The sequence below is a fragment of the Nicotiana tabacum genome, chromosome 5 (assembly GCF_000715075.1).
Source record: "Nicotiana tabacum cultivar K326 chromosome 5, ASM71507v2, whole genome shotgun sequence".
Classification (NCBI taxonomy): domain Eukaryota; kingdom Viridiplantae; phylum Streptophyta; class Magnoliopsida; order Solanales; family Solanaceae; genus Nicotiana; species Nicotiana tabacum.
In genome coordinates this window covers 102,098,323-102,119,756 of record NC_134084.1, presented here as the reverse complement: position 1 = coordinate 102,119,756, position 21,434 = coordinate 102,098,323, and the positions used below count along the sequence as shown (strand labels likewise).

General features: G+C 34.1%; 1 protein-coding gene across 1 annotated transcript; it reads left to right on the top strand.

Annotated features, from left to right (window-relative positions):
• The first annotated feature begins 256 nt into the window (after positions 1-256).
• On the top strand, positions 257-4,349 carry LOC107765608 (zinc finger CCCH domain-containing protein 52). Its single transcript, XM_016584273.2, has 3 exons — positions 257-536; positions 1,815-1,875; positions 3,416-4,349. The coding sequence occupies exons 1-3, from the start codon at positions 464-466 to the stop codon at positions 4,161-4,163; spliced, it is 882 nt and encodes a 293-aa protein (XP_016439759.2). The 5' UTR covers positions 257-463; the 3' UTR covers positions 4,164-4,349.
• Positions 4,350-21,434: the final 17,085 nt, after the last annotated feature.

Genomic DNA, 21,434 nt, shown 5'->3' with positions numbered 1-21,434 from the left:
AAAAAAATGGTTAAATTCAATTTTTTTGAAACTGTGAATATTTTTTGATTACGGATTGTAAATTTGGCTATTTCTGATTTTTTCCCTTTTGCTTCTCACATCACAGCACGTGACTTTCCATATATGCCTTCAAGATTCGCACCAAAGTTTCCAGAAAATCCCGCGCGGAATCCAAACTCACACTCTTAACCAAATTTAAACCCGAATATACAAATCCAGTAAGCTCATATAAACCCCTCCGCCCCACTTCTTCTTCTCCCTTCGCGGAAAACCCTAGTTCTATATTTAGGGTTTCCAGTTTTGGCCTGTAGATTTTGCTCCTCCTTCTACTCTTTTTCGCTACTTACCTTCACAAATCTTGTTCATTTAAGTTGATTTTTGTTCTCTTTGGCTTATACGTAATCAATTTTTATAGTAACTGTTGTTCACTTGCTTCGAACCTCGATCTGTGAGTTAACCAGCTATGGACATCCGAAAGAGAAACAGAAACGATGCTGGTGCCAACGCCAATGGCGGTGTAAAGAAATATAAGCCAGGTTTTTATACATTATTCTTTCATATCTTTTTCTTTAGTAATATTTTTTTTTTCGAATTCATGCTTATTTGGGGCCCCGCTGAATTGGTCTAGTGGAAATAGCCGTGATGTGTGTTTACTAGGCGCATGTCACGAGTTCGAACCCAAAGCTTGCTATTTAAGAGGAGAAATGTTGAGCTGGTATTTAAGTGGAGAAGAGTAGTGGTCGGACCATATAAGTGGGATATCTCGCTTATAAAAAAATTCATGCTTCTTTTGGGTTGTGCTTCGAACTTTTTAACTATGCTTTTGATAATAGGAATATTTTATAAGGATTAACTGTACGTCCCCTGTTCAACTTTTCCTATATGTTTTGTGGTTAGATTCAGTGTGGCTATCTTGTACATATGTTGGGATGCATGTTCATTTTACTTTGAACTTCTCTTGATATAGCGAAAGTTTTATTAGTAGTTACTCTCAAGAGAAAAAACAAAAAAACAGAATTCCTTTTTTTAGAGGCCAAACTCCTTTCTTTAAGGTTCATCTGGAGGCAAATATATGAGCTTTTCTAATTTCTATGAGGGAATGAGTAGAAAATAAAAGAGAACTTTCTGTCCACGTCTGTTTACTCAGAAAGATGTTCAGCAGATTTTGAATTTAATCCAATTAGGCTGAAGCAACAGCTCCATGAATGTGCTGTTATAACAAAAAAACTTTAAACATTATAGTATAATATAGTTACCCTTGCATTCTCTGATGGAATGATATGTCTCATACATACATGCGTAATGGCGGATCGAGCATGTAAACAATGGTCCAGCTGAACCCAGCTTTTTTGACACAGGAGTATAGATACATATGTGGGAATCTGTTGGGAAAGTATTACATTGTGAATCCACAATAATGGGTTCAAGGTAAAAACCTTAATGCCGAATCCAGCAAATTAAAATCTTGAATCTGCCTATGTACATGTGAGGACCTTGTCATGTTCCGATTAACTTGTTTTGGTTTAAAAAATGGTAGAAAAAGAAGTCATTAGATTTGTAGGAATTATTCCTGATGGAAAAAGAAATTTACTCAATTCATGATTCAATATTGCTACAATTGCTTCTCTAATGAGATGGATGAGAAGATTTGGTGAACTTCTCTTATGATATTCAGCTTCTTTCAATGCTTTCAACTTACACAATTTAGTTGAATTTTGCTGGTAATAAGGATATGATATCTGCTAATTTTCATCTAGCATGAATTTTAACAACAAGATTTCTAACTGGGATAAATAATTAATTTGGTTCAACAGAAATGGACTCCTTATCAAGTGGTATAGGAAGCAAATCAAAGCCATGCACGAAGTTTTTCAGGTTCAAATCTTTGCCTACCTAATGAACTTTAATTTATATAGACTTTAAGTTAATGTGAAGTGCAACATTTACAATTGCTAATATAAATGTCGATTTCTGCTTGTGAGTCTGTTAAATGCTTAAAAAGCTGTAGAAGCTTAATGACAACGCAATTGTTTGTGAACATTTTTTGTTGAGATAGATATTCCCAGCTATAATGCACTTGGAGGAATGAGAATTGGTTTCTAATATATCAACAGTTTTATAAATTTCTACCTAATTTTTACTGTAATGGTGTGTTATCAGTCTTTCTTTATACATTGAAAACAGGTATGTTGATCCACCTTTCATTTCTAAGATGTACTATCTAAAGCTTCTCAAAGTTCTCTCTTTCAGCCTAATAAGAATTTCTGTTTAGCGGCTTAATTGTCGTCTTACTTGACATTCTTGTGAAGTTGAGTCTAGCAATCAGTGAATTTAATCTTGAAAACCTCTTTAGCTGGTCTTCCAGTTAGTGAAATTTTGGGTGAAGTCTCGACTCTTGAGCTGCATAATGTTACTTAAGGTACCTGTGGGCCGATTCTCCCCCCCCCTCTTCTATACATGAGATTTTTTGCTTTTGTTGCTCATTAATATAAATGTTTATTCCTCTCTACCTCCACAAGATAGGGTAAGGTCTGCGTACACACTACCCTCCTCAGATCCCACATGTGAGATTACACTGTTTTTTTTAATGTTTATTCGCTAGTATGCTTTTTCTTTTAAAAAAATGAATATGTAATCATTAGTTGCTGTCGTACTTTCTGAGTTGATTGGTTGACAAGCAAAACTTAATCTACATAGATAATAGAAGTTCTTATTAGATTTGCCACTGTATACGCTGAATTTAACCAGGACACAAATACAATACCTTAAGGCTAGTTTCTTTTACTTATGCGGTGTGTGTGATTTATGTTACTGATTTATATTTGAACTCATGCACATTGTTCTCTCTGCTTTCCTTTTTCATAGCTGTTAGCATATCTTTCGGTTCTTCTATAAATTCATCCAGATGAATATTTTTCTTGTCCTTTGCGTCGACTGGGTGAAAGTCATGAGTTTAGCTTTTTATTTTGCATTTTTGATTAAGATCAACTCTATTCTTTAGTTATGTTCTGTATTGGTTGGAATGAATATCTTAGTTTTGTTTCCTTTCATAGTGGGGGCATAAGTGAAGAGGTTCGCATCCTGTTCCTGCAAGTTGGAACATAGGACTCTGCACTTCAAACCCTTTAACTTTCTTGTTTTGTGAGTTTCTTTTCCTTGAATCATGACTGTTAAACCCTTTTACATCACATTAATGCTAGAGGAGACTGGGATTGGGTTAGCTGTGAAGGGCACTTATGCCTTGTGTTTAGAAAGTATCCCAGATGAAATATTTTGCTTTAGTATCGTAATCCAGTTGTGTGGAACTGTGCTGCTTTCCATCTGTTGTGCCTGAATTATCTATGCTGGCTAATTGTGATGGGAAATTTGGTTTTAGAGTGGCCTAAGCTGATGCTTGGTTCTTTTGGTTGTGCAGTACTGCTGGCTGCCCCTTTGGTGAGAACTGCCATTTCCTTCACTACGTCCCTGGTGGCTATAATGCTGTGGCTCAGATGATGAAAATGGCACCAGCTCCATCATTGAGAAATACTGCAGCACCCCCCATGTCCAATGGAAATGCTCCTGCTGTGAAAACCAAACTTTGCAACAAATACAACACAACCGAGGGATGCAAATTTGGAGACAAATGCAATTTTGCTCATGGGGAGTGGGAAATTGGAAAGCCTATCATGCCTTCACAGGAGGATCCACGTGCAATGGGGGGTGGACCAGTTCCAGGCCGTTTTGGTGGGCGGATAGAGCCTGCTGTTTCAGGACCTGCTGCTAGTTTTGGTACGTCAGCCACTGCTAAGATCAGTGTAGATGCTTCCCTGGCTGGAGCCATCATTGGGAAGGGTGGAGTGCACTCTAAGCAGATTTGTAGGCAGACAGGCGCCAAGCTAGCAATCCGAGATCATGAAACAGATAAAAATCTCCGAAACATTGAGCTAGAGGGCACATTTGAACAAATTTCACAGGCTAGTGCCATGGTAAGGGAGTTGATCAATAGCCTTGGTTCAGTAGGTGGCCCTGGAAGAACACCTGCAATTCCTGGTGGTGCTGCTCCTCCAGGTAGCAACTTCAAGACAAAGTTGTGTGAGAATTTTGCTAAAGGGTCTTGCACTTTTGGAGACAGGTGCCACTTTGCTCATGGTGCTGCTGAATTGCGGAAAACAGGTGTGTGACCTTGATAGGCTGCTTCGCTCTTTGTGGTATCTAGCTTTTTGGCACGCCCAATTGTGTGAACCATTGTATTATTCTCAATTTTGGGCTCTGGTTATGCAATACAACTTTGTGGGAGGAACTGGGTTTTATTCTGGTATTGAGGCGTTTTTGATATTTTATAAAAGCAGAAGTTCTAGTTGTAGTAATGCATATATCTCTGATTTCTTGTGCTCCATTTGGTAACTTTTTGAGCTATGAGCCGTTTTTGCTGATTTTTATTGATGCACCTTTTGGACTGAAGTACATAGAATTAATAGGAGTATATAGTTAAATAATTTTAGAATTATACATTTGGAATCCTGGAATAAACTGCGTGATATCCTATAATATGAATTGTAAATAGTAGCAGAATAAAATTGTGGAATACTTGAAGAAATAAGGATGGAAAATCAACATTTAGTTTAAGATTAATGATTAAGGTAATACTTAATTCTAGGTCATTGTTTGGTCAACGAACACATTTACGAAATTATAGGCCATAGTCAGACGTTTGAGAATTCTCAAACAATGTTTTAAGAGGCGGGGCGAGGCGTAAGCTCTGAGACAGGGGGCGTAAATCTCACGGATCTTTAAATTTTATTAATTTTAAGAATTTTAAGATAGTATAAAATAAAAAATAATTATAAAAATTACAATAGAATCACAAAATTATAACAAATAATTTATTTAAAATATTTATAAATTATAATTCAACTATGAATAATTTGAAAAGTATGACATATATCGTAATATGTAAATTAGTTGCAACGTCGTTATAACTCAAACATCAAAAGTAATGTATTTGATGCGAAATCTTATATGTATCTCTGAAGGAGTAATGAATCTTGAAAAAATTTCGATATTATAATTTGATATTTTTTTTAAATACTACTTTTATTTAATATCCTTTCTATTTGAAAGAGAATTTATATAAAACATAATTCGCAATTTAAATATGATTCTCTAGCATCATTTATTTTTAAGTTTCAACAAGTTAATAAAGTGACATATAATTCACCATGATAACTAATTATTTGTAAATAGTTACTAGCTAATAATGGACTATTAAATTAATAAGTATTTTATCTCGTAAACGTGAAAAAAATATTTTGGAAAATAATTATAAAAAAAAATTATGGACTATTATATAATAAAGACATAACAAAAATAAATAAATACTTTTAAATGAAATATTTATTTAAAATTTACTATCATAGAAGTCTTAGTGGATAACGTGCAATAATTGTTATTTTAATTATGACATAAAATACTCTCAACTTAATGATTAATGATTAAGAAAAAAAATAATTTTGAATAGTCAACAATTTATTAAGAGAATTTGAGGATTTACAAGGTTAACTACATACAATTGCATATAGTTTTATTAGGCGAGCCCAATATGCTGGGCGTTGGGAGTGTCCGGGGCGTAAGCCCCAACGGCCGAGGCGTAAGTCTCAAGGAACTAAGCCCCACACATAAGCCCAGGGACATTTTACGAGTGCTCCGTCTCGAGACGAGCTCCCGACAAGTCCCAATTCTGCCTTTTAAAACAGAGTTTTCAAACAACTTCGAGTCTGATGCAGGGAAGATATATAAAAAGAATGGGTGTAGGAAGGTAGATTTCACGAAGCTGATAATGATTGAGAAGATCATAAGCTAACTCTAATCAAATATGTAGGAGAACTACATGCAAGAAGATCTATGGAAGAATATCATGATGTAAACAACGAGATCGGAATTAATGAGTTAAGGAAATAATACAATAGGCCAAAACGTTTCTTGTTTATTTCTAAAGAGTTTATGTTCTACAATCTACACATAAAAATAATTATAGAGTCAAGTCAATAAAAATGTACTAGTTCTAATTTTCAGTAATAAGCATTAATTACTAATCCTGAATAAATGGTTAATTATTTATTATGGCAAATTAATTTATTAAGTGTAAAAAGAATTTGATACAATTTGTGCATATAATTTAAACCCTTTTTGAAATTACTTGCATGAAGAGTCTCTGGTCTCAGGAAGGAATGAACTATTTTCCCTAGGCGTGTTTGACTCATACTATAGAATAAGATGGAAAAACACAATTAAAAAAAGAAGAAAGTTTCGTATGATAGACCATATATGGATGATTCCTCCCTCTCTAATTTCTTTCCCTTATGACTCTCTCGCTCTCTCTCTCCCAAAAGAGTTTTTTCTTCCAAATATTTAGTTCTTTCCTAGGCGGTTGTCTTTATTTGGTAATTTCCTCACTCAAGAAATGGTAATTTTCAGTATCTTTATTTTCAATTGGCGCGAGTAAAAGAGAGAGGGAAAAAAAGAGGAGGAAAGAATTAAAGCATTATAAACATGTAATATATGCATGTAATGAGGTGCCCTCTTTAACCTAACCAGATTTTAGGATCCATACATGTAAGCTGCCTTTCACTTTTCAGTTTTCTAAGCTTTTCTTAAGTGGATCGAAGATAGTGATAAAATAAAAATGTTCTTCTTGACGTTCTTTTTCATTTTTTCCTCTCCTTTTATTCTGCGTTCCTTTACTTTATGTTTTCCCTTCTTTTCTTTTTATATCCACCGGTAGATTTCCCGACATGTACAAATACCTAATGATCTCATAAAATGTAAATGAGTATTATAAGTGGCGTAGCTAAAATTTCGTCAAGAATATTCAAACTGAAGTCATTAATTTTTGGGAATATGGTCAAATATATCTTTTTACTATGCGAAAATGATTAATTTTATCTTTCGTTATACTATTCGCACAAAAATACCTGTACTGTTATACCGGTGGTTCAAATATATCCCTCCTCCTTTAGAGTCGTCCATCCAATCTAGCACTGACATTTTGATGAGGTGGACACATGTGACATGCCACCTCACAGCCCATTCCGATTTCTGGTTTCAGTTTCCGCTTTGTTGTTCGTCTTCAATTTTGGGTGTACTAGTATCTGATGGAACTGATGGGGTTTACTCTGAAGATCTCTTTGTATGAAAAGAAAGTGGCAGAGGGCGGCCATGAGCTATAAATTGATCAATCTTTTATGACTTTTTCTTCTTGAATTAGAGTTCTGTACCTTCTTAGGAATTTGTGAATTCTATCTGAAGTGAATAGAGGTGAGCGTGAGAGAAATAGACGACAAGAGAGAGAAAAGCTTGATGTTTGCTAATCTATTTGGTTTTCAGGGAAGAAAAATTAAAATATCACCTTTTTTTTTTTTTTTTTTTTCCATTTGCTGAAGCATCAAATTAATAGTAGATGGTTTTCTAACCTTCACCAAACAAAAGTTGGAAGGGGAAAGTGAAGTCAACCAAAAAGAAATTCAGCTAAAAAAGTGAGTCAGTCATATTTTAACACTATAAGCTCATGTAACAAGTGTATTATTCTTGATTCGTTGCACAGTTTCTGATCTTCCTTCACTTTTCGTGAGACGACAACAACAATCCCAGTATAATTCCACTAATGGGGTCTGGAGGGTAGCGTATACGCAGACCTTACCCCTACCCTGGGGTAAAGAGGCTGTTTCCAATAGACCCCCGGTATCCTTTCCTCCAAAAATTCCCCACCTTGCTCTTGGGGTGACTCAAAATCACAACCTCTTGATTGAAAGTGGAGGGTGCTTACCATCAGAGCAACACACCTTGTCGATTATCCGAAGATTCAATATAGTGATTAAATTGAGGAGGGTCTATGTGGCTTAGTGAAAATTAAAGAAGAAAAAGAGAAGTGAAAATATGACGATTATCTGAAGATTCAATATAGTGATTAAATTGAGGAGGGTCTATGTGGCTTAGTGAAAGTGGAGGTGGTGAAAATGGTAGTGGTCATACTAGCAATGGCGGTGGAGATGGAGGAGTTGCTAGTGGTAGAAGAAGAAGTGGGGGTAAAATGGGCTGGGGTGGCGAGGTGGTATGCCACATGTGTCCACCTCACCAAAATGTCAGTGCCACATCGGATTGGGCATCCATCTTGAACAACCCTAATGAAGGAGGGGTATATTTAAACTACTAGCATAACTGTAAGTGTATTTTTGTACGAATAATATAACAGAGGGTAAAATTATTCATTTTCACATAGTAGAGGGGTATATTTGGCCCATTTTCCTTAATATTTTAATGAATGGGCGCACCAAAATTTGCGATAAATTTAGGTAAACAATAAAAAGAAAAATTTCACATTAGAACAATTGGGCTCCTTACTTTTCAATTTTATAGCCCATATTTTAATTTACAATCAACTAACCCAAACATATAGGCTAAGATTCAACATCCAACTCTAATAGGTTCTCAAAATTACTATTTAATTTTTAAAAAGATTCTTCAAGCTTTTAAGTTAATATTCGAATCAGTAATTGTGACTCAAATATTAGTTAACAAATCAAATCCGTTTGTGTGGTGAAAATTAGATTTTTAACAAGCTTAAATATGCGGATTTAAATTCCGAATTTGATTTTGTGAGAAATTTGAAGTGGGTGTTATAAATTCCGAATTTAATTTTGTGAGAAATTTGGAGTGGGTGTTATTTAGACTTGTTAGAAATAGTATAAGGAGATTGTATATAAAATTTGAAGTCATTTAATGGAGATTTGGACTGGTTTTGAACAAGAATTGCAACTAAAAATCGTGGAAGAAGTTCGTCTACATACGCTTGTATAAATGTGTATAATAGTGTATAAGGTGTGTTTCGACACTCATATACACTATTATACAAGATTATACATAATTATACAAAAAATTAACTTCGTCTTCTTCCTTACGTCTTTTCTGAAATTTAACTCAAATCTTGCTCAAATCTACTCCAAATCACTTCAAATTTAAATTTTGAACTCCTTTTGATATTTTCAATCAATTAGAACAATACCCATTCCAAACAACTAACAAACTAAAAAAAAAAACTCATTTTTAAAAGCAAATTAAAGCTTTGAATGGTCTTCAATGGTGGACTTCTACTCTTCAATTTTCTTACATTGCAACCATGTGACACAAGAGGAGAAGCAGAAAATATACGGCTCCTTGAAGCATATATAGAAGATGTGAGAAGAAGAGAGAGTGAAAACAATGGCTGTGAGAACACAGAATTAACTCCATAACTTTTAGAAGCAATGGTTGTAAGAACACAAATTTAAATTTGTTAGTGCTTTCAAAATATGTACAATATGAGCTAGGTCGGGTAAAACTTAAAACTATGTGCCATTTTTTGTTATGATGTGAAGTCATGTGTATTTTCTTGTAATTCTTTCCACAATAAAAACACTTGTAATATAACTGTAATTTTATAATTAAAACTTATATTAAAAAGATAATAATAGAAATTTTACTAATAAGTAAGCATAAAATCGAAGGAAGGAGAAAGACAATGTCACGACCCGGGATCCCAACCTCAAGGTCGTGATGGCGCCTAACATCCACTTGCTAGGCAAATCGATATGAAATAATTAAATAACTAATTTTAATGGTTAAAAACACAATAGTGATATATAACGAGAAATGTAAATCTAGTCTAACACAGTACTGATATAAATCACGTGATAATATCTACTCCCAGAAGTTAAAATACTAGTTTTTCAACAAATCACGTCAAAACAAGTTAGGGACTTCCGAATTCAATTCCGAGCATACGCCCAAGTCCAAAATTACGAAACGGACCCACAAAAACTGTCAAAATACCGATCCGGGTCCATTTACACAAAATGTGTGACGTAGTCAACTCAATTCATTTTAAGTCTAAAATTCATATTTTCTTCAGTTTTTCACATAATTTTTTTTCCAGAATAAGACACAGAATGCGCACGAAAATTGAAGAACGCTAAACAAAGTTAATCGAGGTCTCGAAATAGGAAAATAAAGGCTAAAACTCAAAATGACCTATCAGGTCATCACAACCGAGAGGGTTAAACTTTTAAAAGAGCTTTTGTTGAAGAAAGTTTGACATTTAAATTATAAATTTTTCAAAGAAAACTTTTAATTAAAAAAATACTTTGAAGATTAGTTGTTTATTTATACCCAAATTTTAGATTTTAAGATAATTTTAGATTGGAAAAGAGTTAAATAGACTACATACGGTGATTTTCGTATAGTTTTGATAATCAAAATGGGTAGATAAAAATATTTAGACATGAACTCAAACTCATGAACAACACCTCAATTTGAACACTTTCGAGTGCTAGGCAACCTTATTCAATTGCATTTAGGACATTCAAAATATAATATATAACATTAGTCATATAAAGAGGGTGTTTGACTAAGCTTATAAGCTGGTCAAATTAGCTGATAAGCACCTTTTGGCTTATCTACGCGTTTGGTAAATACCCATAGTGCTTATAAGCTAAAATCAGCCATAAATTGGTTCCCCCCAACTTATTGCTTTTTAGCACTTTTAGTTTGACCAAGGCTTTTACTAGTTTATCCTTAATAATAGTTTCTAATTTACAAAATAATAAATTTTCTAACTTTCTTTTTATTCCATATTTATTGTTCATCTTTTTCTTTATAAAGAAACTTTTTAATTTATAATCTCTTGTAAAATTTTAAAGAATATTTTAGTCATTTTAATAAAAGAATAACTTATCATCACTTTTCTACTAAACACATTAACTGCTTATTAGTAATTTATGCACATCTATTCAAACACGTAAATGCTTATTTAAAAAAAAATCAGCACTTAAAAATGCTTTTCATCACTTCAAGCTTATCAACTATCGTCTGTTCCCAAAAATCCCCTGAACTATATTTCCCTTCATAATAAAACCCCCTCGTCGCTTATGTGGCATTACGCGTGTAATAAATCGCCCAAGAGCACATGAAGGCTAAAAAAAAGCCATTAAATGGCATGTCTAACCCCTAATTAGCTCTTCTTTTTTAAAATTTATATTTTCTTTATTTTCTCCTTTTTTTTTTGTATTTTACCTTCCTTTCTCATTTTTTTACCTTTCTTATCCATTTTTCATCTTTCTTCTCCATTTCTTCATTTGAATCTATATGAAATTCTCTCTCTTATTATTACTGATTTTATTTCTTATCTTTCTCGTTTTATCCATCCTTCATTTCTTACCTAAATTTATTTGAAAGAAGGAACACTCTTTTAAGTATTTGTAGTGCATGAGGTTTAATGCCTTTCAAGAAATTAGGGAATAAAGAAATATGACCTGTTTGTAGCTATCTTCTTTAACAATTTAGGTGTCTCCTTTCAATAATCTAAGAATTTAGGTCTATCAAAACCCTAATTTTCTATATCGATTTAGGAACAGAAACCCTAGTTTTTATCCTGATTTTCGAATGGAGGCAAGAATAGACAATGCAATCGAGGTTAGAACCAAGATTAATGGAGAGTAAGTCTCTGATAAGAGCAAAGAGAAAATGAGTTTTTTACAATTGACCCACTAATTTTAACCCTAGCCGCTTTTTATTTTTACCATGTAATTTTTGATAATAATATAATAAAGAGTATTAAAATTTTAATTAAGTCTATTTTATAGATTAAGATCAACAAATATTCACGTAAATTGTCACGTGGTAGATTTTAAAAATAATTTGGAAAGCGTATTACACGCATTAGTAAGAATATGAGGAGTGATTTTTATTATAAAGGGAGATATAATTTAGAAGGTTTTCGCGAATAGATGATAATTTAAGTAGACAAGCGACAAATGTTGAATAGTTTATGCAGGTTTTGAGGTATTAACCCATTAAAATTCAAAGGAGAATCAGAAAAAAGTAAAAAGCATAGAACGAATAGTTCCAAAATACTAGAACCAAGTCGCGCGTAGAGGAAAAGAGTGAAAATATTCAGCTAGGCAGCAAACGTGACCCTAACAGCCGGTCATGGATGACACGTCACAAGTGGTTCCCACAATAAATGTAACATTTCATTAGGTGCTGCTTGGGGAGCGCAACTGATTTTACCACGTGGAGTCACGAAAATCAAGCGTGGGGCTCAAGTGGGCCGGCCCAAACGGCACACGAGGCTCGCATTTTGTAATCCAGTATGACATAAGGTGAGATTTGGGTGGGCTCAAGTTGGGCCTTAATGATGGCAACAGTGAAGATACGCTTCTCTGACATGTAATACCACGTGCAGATCCGACGGTTATTATCTTTTTGGCTATATACGGACGAGACGATCTTCAAACTGTTTTTACGGATCCTCTGCACTCTACAACAACAACAACAACGACCCAGTATAATCCCACAAGTGGGGTCTGAGGAGGGTAATATGTACACAGACCTTACCCCTACCCCGAAGGGTAGAGAGACTGTTTCCAGGAGACCCTCAGCTCAAAAAAAGCAACCGAAGCCGATATATTAGTACCATAAAAATGCATAATAAAATAACAGCAATATAAGAGATATGAAATACAAAATACGAAATACGAAATAGATGGCTGGTATAGTAAAACTAGCAGGTAAAACCCTGCATCAATAGACGACCAATTACATTCTTAGTTTAACTCCTAACTGGCTAGTCTGCCCTGCATCCTCTGCACTCTGCAGTAGCTGAATTTTTACAAATATGTGTATTAACGCATGTGTGGCAGTTATATGGCGTAAGGAAGGATTTACCTTTAAATTACTATTCATTTATGTTATTGATCAATTTAATTCTTTATTGAATAAGTACTAATTTTTCCATCAACTACTATTATGCTAGGATGGATATGGTTCCTTTATCGTTAACCTTTCTAGGTTCGAGACCTAGGAATAAGAATGCTTCCTCCTTTAAATAATGACTCATTTAAGTAATATGTATTCCCCCTTTGACCCAGAAAGATAATACACTAACAATTTGGCTATATGTATCTATCCAGTCAAAGTCACTTTCATTCAGTTTGATTACTAATAACAAGCTGGAGTGAAAAGGATTGCCAAATGGTGATTGGTGTCCGGCACAAGTGTTTTTCTATAATGCTGATAACCAGCAAAAATTAATCTCCTATACTAAATCCTGCCGCATCATATAAAGTTCATTCTTAGTTTTTCAAAAGAAACAAATAATTATACAGAAAGGATTTGACTGTTTCCAATTAATTAGTACGTACTACTAGCATATACTCCCTCCGGTCCAAAATAAGTGATTTTATAGCTGCTTTCACACAAATTAAAAAATTCACCTTTTAACATTAATTAGCAATGAAATTGATCATATTAACTTTTACTATCTCTTCACATAAACACTCCTAACACATACTCCAACACTATTTACTCTGAGGGCAATGTAGGAAAAAAATAATTAATTCATTCTTGAAATCTGAAAAAATCACTTATTTTGGACCACAAAAAAAAGACCAAAAAATTACTTATTTTGGACCGGAGGAGAGTAATTAGTAAGTGAACAGCAAGATAGTTGGAGATTATGATTGTTAGGATTCTGATAGTTCCATCAGTTACTATAAACTATTACTTCCAATGCAATCGGCAGCGGAATTTCATTGGATTATAATTAATACTTATCATTAGTAGTTTAGTACAGCTCACTTTTTCTAAGTTATTAATTTTAAGGTCCTGTTAGAATATTTAATTTATCATTTCTTGAGACTAAAGAAAGTAATGACATGTTAAGGCAGTCCTTTTTTTTTTTTTAAAAAAAAGCTGCAAGTTGGAATGTTTGTTTTAGGTTATTGGAAACATGTTCAGCAATAAGCAGTGGTGGTTTCAGTAATATGGTGTCAATTATTATAGGGAAGAGACATAAAATGTTGTACTACGATATTTGGAGATTATGTCTGAATCTGAGAAACGGATATGTCCTTACAAAAGGGCCATACTCGTAATGCAGGCCATGATATTTGTTACAAAACTAGCTATGGGAATTCTTGTTATCTAATAATTGGAATCACCTACTTATACATTTCTTAATTCCTATACTCTGTACATGCATGCTACCAATTTCTATACTTCTTCTTTAGTTCTCAATTTGCCCTTCTTCTTGGTGTTTGGGGAGGGTTTAGGGTTAAGGCCGGGTAGGCAATGAACGAAATTTTAGATTGTCCATTGCTTGGTTGTAGTTAGTGAACTAATCAAAACATGAAATAATGGCCAAACTCCATCCTTAATAAAGGGAAATAAAAAGAGTTGTATCCACCAAAGTCAATTTTTTTCAAATTTAGGAGAAGAACAAATTATTTTTAATTCTACATGTCCCAAGTGTTAGACCATGCGCAGCGGAAGCAAGCATACAAACCATGCATCAAATACATGTAAACTAGACAACACAATAATAACGAGATTAAAAGCACTAACCTCTTGAAGTAGTTGCACAAACCTTCCAAACAGCAAGAATCCAGGGCTGCAGTCTTCTGCTATTTGCCTAGTAAAACCTTGGACGATTTTGCTATTGGGTGGGTAAGAACAATATAACTGAAAAGTAAGTTATTTAAGTGAAACTAGTCTTCCTTTAATAGACCCGAAATTAAGCCACAATAGGGGTTCAAAAACGTGTAGGATTCTGCAAGTAGAATCCTATTCTAACTCAAAAGGATAACTTTTCTCCCAAGCTACTTTTTACCCAAGTCTGTCCAGGTTTTTACTAGGTATAGCAGGGACCACAAAAATAATAAGAGGCTACTAATTATAGTATTAATTCGAAATTAGCATGAATTAATTCTTACTATAATTAATTGCAATTTATTCCACTAAAAAACTGCAATTGAACTCCTCAATATGAATTTCTAAAATTCATTAACATTTATTTTAACTCCCCATGTTAAGATTTCAAATACTAGTTTATTAAATTAAATCACTGAAAATTTAATTCAATTAACTAATTAAATCCTTTATAATTCCGCTTAAACTATTTCATGTGACGAATACAAAATCCATCGGCCGAGTTTTCATATGAAAACTTATAAGCTTACATAAAGGGGTATCATCAAACCCAAAACCGAGTCATGGATTCTATCAACTAATTATTATTCACAAATAATATTCGTTATTGTCCAATCTATTAGGCATATACTAACTCTAAACAGAGTCGTACCTTTTGATAAATCAAAATAATAAACAAATTACATTGATCATAATAATTATATCAAGATTAAGAGTATAAGCGCATTTAATAAATTAGAGAAAATATTTTATATATTCAGTACAAAAGCATCTTTTCTCTACTTAGTCCGTTCAATATACACTGAGTATACTAGCACAAGAAGTTAGAATAAAACTACTCCCATAATCAAGACAAATCATACGATAATCTTGTGCTACAATCATCAAGATATTTTGTCCAACAATATCTTTGATTGTGAACATAGTTTATTAATTATGAGAACCAACAATTTAATCTTCTGTGCATGAGCTAAGACTCCATACACTAAATTGTCTACTACATAACTAAAAGGACACACATATAACAAATGATCTATTTAAAATAGTACTTTATTGAATTGAATAAATTAAATAAACAATTATTCCATAAAGAATAAAATATAATACTATGTCTAAACCGCATGGTTAATAGTATATCCCAACAATCTCCCACTTAGACTCATAACCATGCGTCTACTACTCTAAGACTCATTCCTTCTACATGCTTGTGAAAAATCTTCCGTGTCAAGCTCTTTCTAAACGGGTCTGCCAAATTGTTCTCTGACGTAATCTTCAACACTCTTGCATCACCTCTCTAAGTTATGTCCCGAATTAAGTGATATTTACGCTCAATATGATTACTCCTTTTATGGATTCTTGGTTCCTTCAAGTTTGCAACTGTACCACTATTGTCACAATAAAGTATAATTGATGCTTGAACCGAAGGAACCACATTAAGCTCTTTCAGAAAGTTCCTGAGCCAACCAACCTCTTTAGCTGCCTCAGATGCAGCCATATATTCGGCTTCCATGGTGGAATCAGCAACACATGATTGCTTGATGCTCCTCCAACTTATGACTCCACCTCCTAAGGTAAAAACATATCCTGAGGTAGATTTTCTAGAGTCTCTATCTGACTGGAAATCTGAATCAGTACAGCCAATGGGTGCAAGATCACCTGAGTGATACACCAACATATAATCCCTAGTCCTCTTCAAGTACTTGATTATATGCTTAACAGCAGTCCAGTGTTCTCGATCAGGGTTAACTGAAATCTACTAACCATACCAACAACAAAGCAGATGTCAGGTCAGGTACATAGCATAGCATACATAAGACTCTATACAATAGAAGCATAAGGGACCGCCTTCATCTTTTCTATCTCATCAGTCATTTTTGGGACTGATCTTTTGACAGAGAGATTCCATGTCTAAAGGGGAGAAACCCTTTCTTGGAATCTTGCATGCTAAACCTGGTGAGAATAGTATCAATATAAAGTGCTTGGGACAAGCCTAATATCCTTTGCTTGCGATCTCGCATAAGCTTGATCCCAAGGATATGTGTTGCCTGCCCCAAGTCTTTTATATCGAAACGTGAGGACAACCATTCCTTTACTGAATTCAACATACTCACATTATTTCCTATGAGCAAAATATCATCTACATACAAAACCAAAAATGTAACTTTATCTCCATTCCACTTCTTATAGACACAAGACTCATTTTCACATTGATCAAAACCGAAGGTCTTAATCGATGCGTCAAAACAAGTGTTCCATGCCCTAGAAGCTTGTTTCAATCCATAAATGGATTTCTTTAATTTACAAAACATGTGCTCATTGCCACTTTTTATGAAACCAACTGGTTGTGCCATATAGTTGCACTCATCAAGACTTCCATTTAGAAAAGCGGTCTTGACATCTATTTGCCAGATCTTATAATCGTAATGAGCAACAATGGATAAGAGAATCCTAATAGATTTAAGCATGGCTACCGGCGAAAAAGTTTCATCATAATCGATCCCTTCTTTTTGAGTAAACCCTTTTGCAACAAGCCTAGCTTTAAAAGTTTGCACTTTTCCACCCACTCCTCTCCTTTTCTTATAGATCCATATACAACCTATGGGTTTGACTCCAGTAGGTGGTTCTACAAGATCCCAGACTTGATTGGAGTACATGGACTCTATTTCAAATTTCATAGCATCAACCCATTTATTAGCATCTGTATCATGTAGTGCTTCGTCGTAATTAATAGATTTTGTATTAGGCTCTTCAGGGGATCTATCATAAGATTCTCCCAAGAGCGCAAACCGAAAAGGTTTTCTAATAATTCTCCCACTACGACTAGTCACTACAGGTGGAGGTTGCATAACAAATTCAGGTTGTTCAACAATCTGAGGTTGCTCAACATTACTCCCACTACTTTGGGGTAGTGAGATGTCAAACAATTGCTCTTGTGCAATCTGCTGCGTATTGACATTTCTCCCACTACGATAATGCAATGGTATGTCAATACTGGCTTCCGGGATATGTTCTAGAGATGAGTCTTTAGTTACTCCATTGTTTAATTCCTGTAAAACTAGTTTACTTCTAGGAATATGGTTTGTTAGATAGTCATCTTCTAAAAATCTGGTATTTGTCGTAACAATTACCTTATTTTCTTTGGGACAATAAATCAAACCGCCTTTTGTTCCTTTTGGATATCCAATAAAAATGCATACTTCTGTCCTTAATTCCAATTTATCCGCTTTCCCTTTCAACACATGTGCTGGACAACCCCAAACCCGAATATGCCATAAACTTGGCTTGCCGCCAGTCCATAATTCTACTGGAGTTGAAGGTACTGACTTTGAAGGAACCAAATTTAGAATGTAGTTTGTTGTTTCTAAAGCATATCCCCAAAAAGAAGAAGGCAAATTGGAATAACTTAACATTGATCTAACCATTTCCATAAGAGTCCTATTTCTTCTTTCTGCCACATCATTTTGTTGTGGTGTTCCTAGGGCAGATAATTGAGATGTAATTCCATTATCTGATAAATATTTTATGAATTCCGCATAAAGGTATTTACCACCACGATTAGATCGCAATGTTTTGATACATTTATCATGTCGTTTCTCTGTTTCCGTCTTAAATTCTTTGAATTTCTCAAAACATTCAGACTTACGCCGCAACAGATAAATATATCCATATTTTGAGTAATCATCTGTGAAAGTCACAAAATACTCAAAACCACCTCTTGCTTGTATATTCATAGGGCCACACAAATCAGAGTGAATTAATTCTAGCTTATCACTAGCTCTATTTCCTTTTGAGGGGAAATGTCTCTTGGTCATTTTACCTTCTAAACAGGATTCACATGTTGGTAGTGACTCCACTTTCAATGAACTCAAAGGTCCATCAGAGACCAATATTGAAATCCTATTTAGATTTATATGGCCTAGACGTAAGTGCCACAAATAAGTTTGACTCAATTCAGAAATACATTTTCTTTTATGTGGCATATAATGTTATTTAGTTCTGTTGGTTGTTGTAGCACATGAGGAGATATATCAAGAATAAAAAGGTCATGTACTTTAGCAGCAGTGTAGATAAAATGTTTATTAAACTTAATAACAACAGAGTTATTAGCAAAATAAACATGATAACCAACATCCATTATTTTCGAAACCGAAATCAAATTCCTTCTAATAGAAGGTACATAGAGAACATCTTTTAAAACTAAAACTCTATCACTACTAAACGAAACTCTAATATCTCCTAAAGCTAAAGCTGGTGCTGGCTCGCCATTGGCTTAAAAAACGCAAACTTCATTCTCACTTAGCCGCCGCGTTTCCTGAAACCCCTGCAAAGTAGTACAGATGTGATTAGTGGCTCCCGAATCTACACACCAAAACATGGTAGAAACAGCCGCTAAACAAGTTTCAACGACATTTAAATTTGAATTACCTTGCTTATTCAACTTTGCCAGATAGGCAGGGCATTGCTTCTTGTGATGCCCAGGTTGCTTGCAATAATAGCACTTGCCTTTGGGCTTTTTCACACCAGCCGCACCACTAGGTACCAGAACCTTTTGAGCCTTCTTCTTTTTCTTATTGCCTTTCGACTTAGAAACCGAAGCTTTCTCAATATTAAGTGCCACAACTGGAGCTTGTTGTTTGATAATAGATTATGCCGCTTGCAGCTCATTCAATAATTTCACTAGTGCAAATCCATTTTGTTCATATTATAGTTCAAGCGAAACTGTTGAAAACTGTCAGGAAAGGTCTGCAGTACCATCTCAACTTGAAACTCCTTATCAATCACAGCTTCAAGGACCTCCAGCTCATTCAGAAGACTCATCATCTTTAGAACATGGTCCCTGACCGATGATCCTTCAGCCATCTTGGTGTTCAAAAGGGCTTTCATGGTTGTCTGCTTAGCTGCACGATTTTGCTCACCGAACATCTCTTTGAGACTTTCGAGAATATCATAAGCAGACCCCATAGACTAATGCTGATGTTGCAAAACAATCGCCATAGAGGCAAGAATGTAACATCGTGCCATCTCATCAGCCTTAACCCATTTGTCATAGGCCTTAACCTGATCATCAGTATCATTTTCAGGTTTTTCTGGGCACTCCACAGTGATTACAAATTTGTAACCTTCAATAGTTAGGACAATATCAAGATTCCTTTTACAGTCAACATAATTCGGTTCTTCTAACTTGTTTTGGTTCAAAATTGAGGTAAGTGGGTTGAATGCAGACATAGTTAATCTGAGATATATTTACATTAAATAGATAATTAGTTATGTATTTAGAATGATTAAATTCAAAATAACACATTACACATATAACCATGCTCATTGAACAGTTAGATTCGTTAGGGAAATTTAACTATTCATGCAAAATATATGAATGATGTAAGATATTAACCCCATAAATTTAACAAGACCAACTCAGATGGAGAGTAAACTATTAATTTAAGATAGGTAGATATCACTTTTATAAACTCAAGTTTCATTCAATCAACATGTAACTCAGTTGGAGAGTTAATACAAGTAATGAAATAACTAGAGGTAAAACTACAGTAATCATCTATAATGAATTTATCCGATGTGGAAGAAGACCTATGACAACATATAAATTCATTATATTACTGTAAACCATGATTGGAAACAATGGGAATTGAACCCTACCATCACAGATTTCTATTAATATTTTCTTTTTATTAAAATACATTTCACAAAATAGAAAAAAGGGCCAAAACTCCATCTAAACGACCCCGAATGCCCAAAAAACGACGCACATCGTTAGCAAAGTTGATGATTTTTTTAAGTTGGGTTGTTTCCGATGAACCTACAAAATTTGAGGTCAATCGGAGTTAGACAGAATTTTAGAATTCTAAAATTTCTAGAATTCTGTTTTTAGCGTTTTAAGGATTTTTAATTATTTTGACTTGTTCAAATCACATAATATACTGATGTTTGTTAACAAATGATTTCATAACTCAAAATAATTTTTTATTTTATTTAATAAAACATGTTTAGATAGAATTGTAAAAACAATATATTTTTCGCTAGTAAAAAACGGTACTGTTCATAATTCTGTATATTAATCCAAAATTACAGAACTAATATCATACAAAACAGTCAAATTTTTATTAATATTGTGAGCACGTTATTTTTGCTCTACATGAATTACTCCCATAAATTCAAAACAAAATAATTTCTTTTCATTATTTGCAATTTTTGTGAATTTTGTGGCATTTTCTGATAATTGTTTGTATTTGTTTGTGCATTTTTATTTTTGTTTAATTAATGAAAAATACAAAATATCACGCATTGCATTTAGGGTTTAATTTTACATTGTTTAGATTAATTAGTAAATTAGTTTGTTTTATAAAATATGAAAATCACAAAAAAAGTAGTTCATTTTTGCATTTTACTACTTAATTTTGAATTTTATGATTTTCTTTAAATTTAGGATTTAATTAATTATTGCAAATACTATGATGAGTGTTTAATTTAATTGGGTAGGTTAATTTAGTTTAAAAAATTAATTTAGGATTTTATTTTTAAGAAAGGATTTGAAATTGAAAAAGAAAAAGAATTGAAATAAAAGGAAAAACCGATTTTTGGGCTGTTACAATTGAGTTTGTCCCAGGCCCAAGTGTTAAACACCCCTTAACCCAGCCCAATACCTGTCCCCTAACCCGGTCCGCCCCACCCTAAAGCCAAACGACGTCGTTTTATTAGGCTTGATCTGAGCCGTTGATAGTTCCTGATCCAACGGATCGGAACTAATTCCCCCTGTATATAACATTCCTAAATGAGCCTACCCCCCCTCATCGTCTCTCTCACCCTTTCGCTTCAGAGGTCAGAAGTAACCCTAATCCGCTGCCCCTATTTCCCCACCGTCTCAGCCCGGCGGCGCCGACCTAAACCGCCTCAAAATCACACCACAGAACCACCCTGAC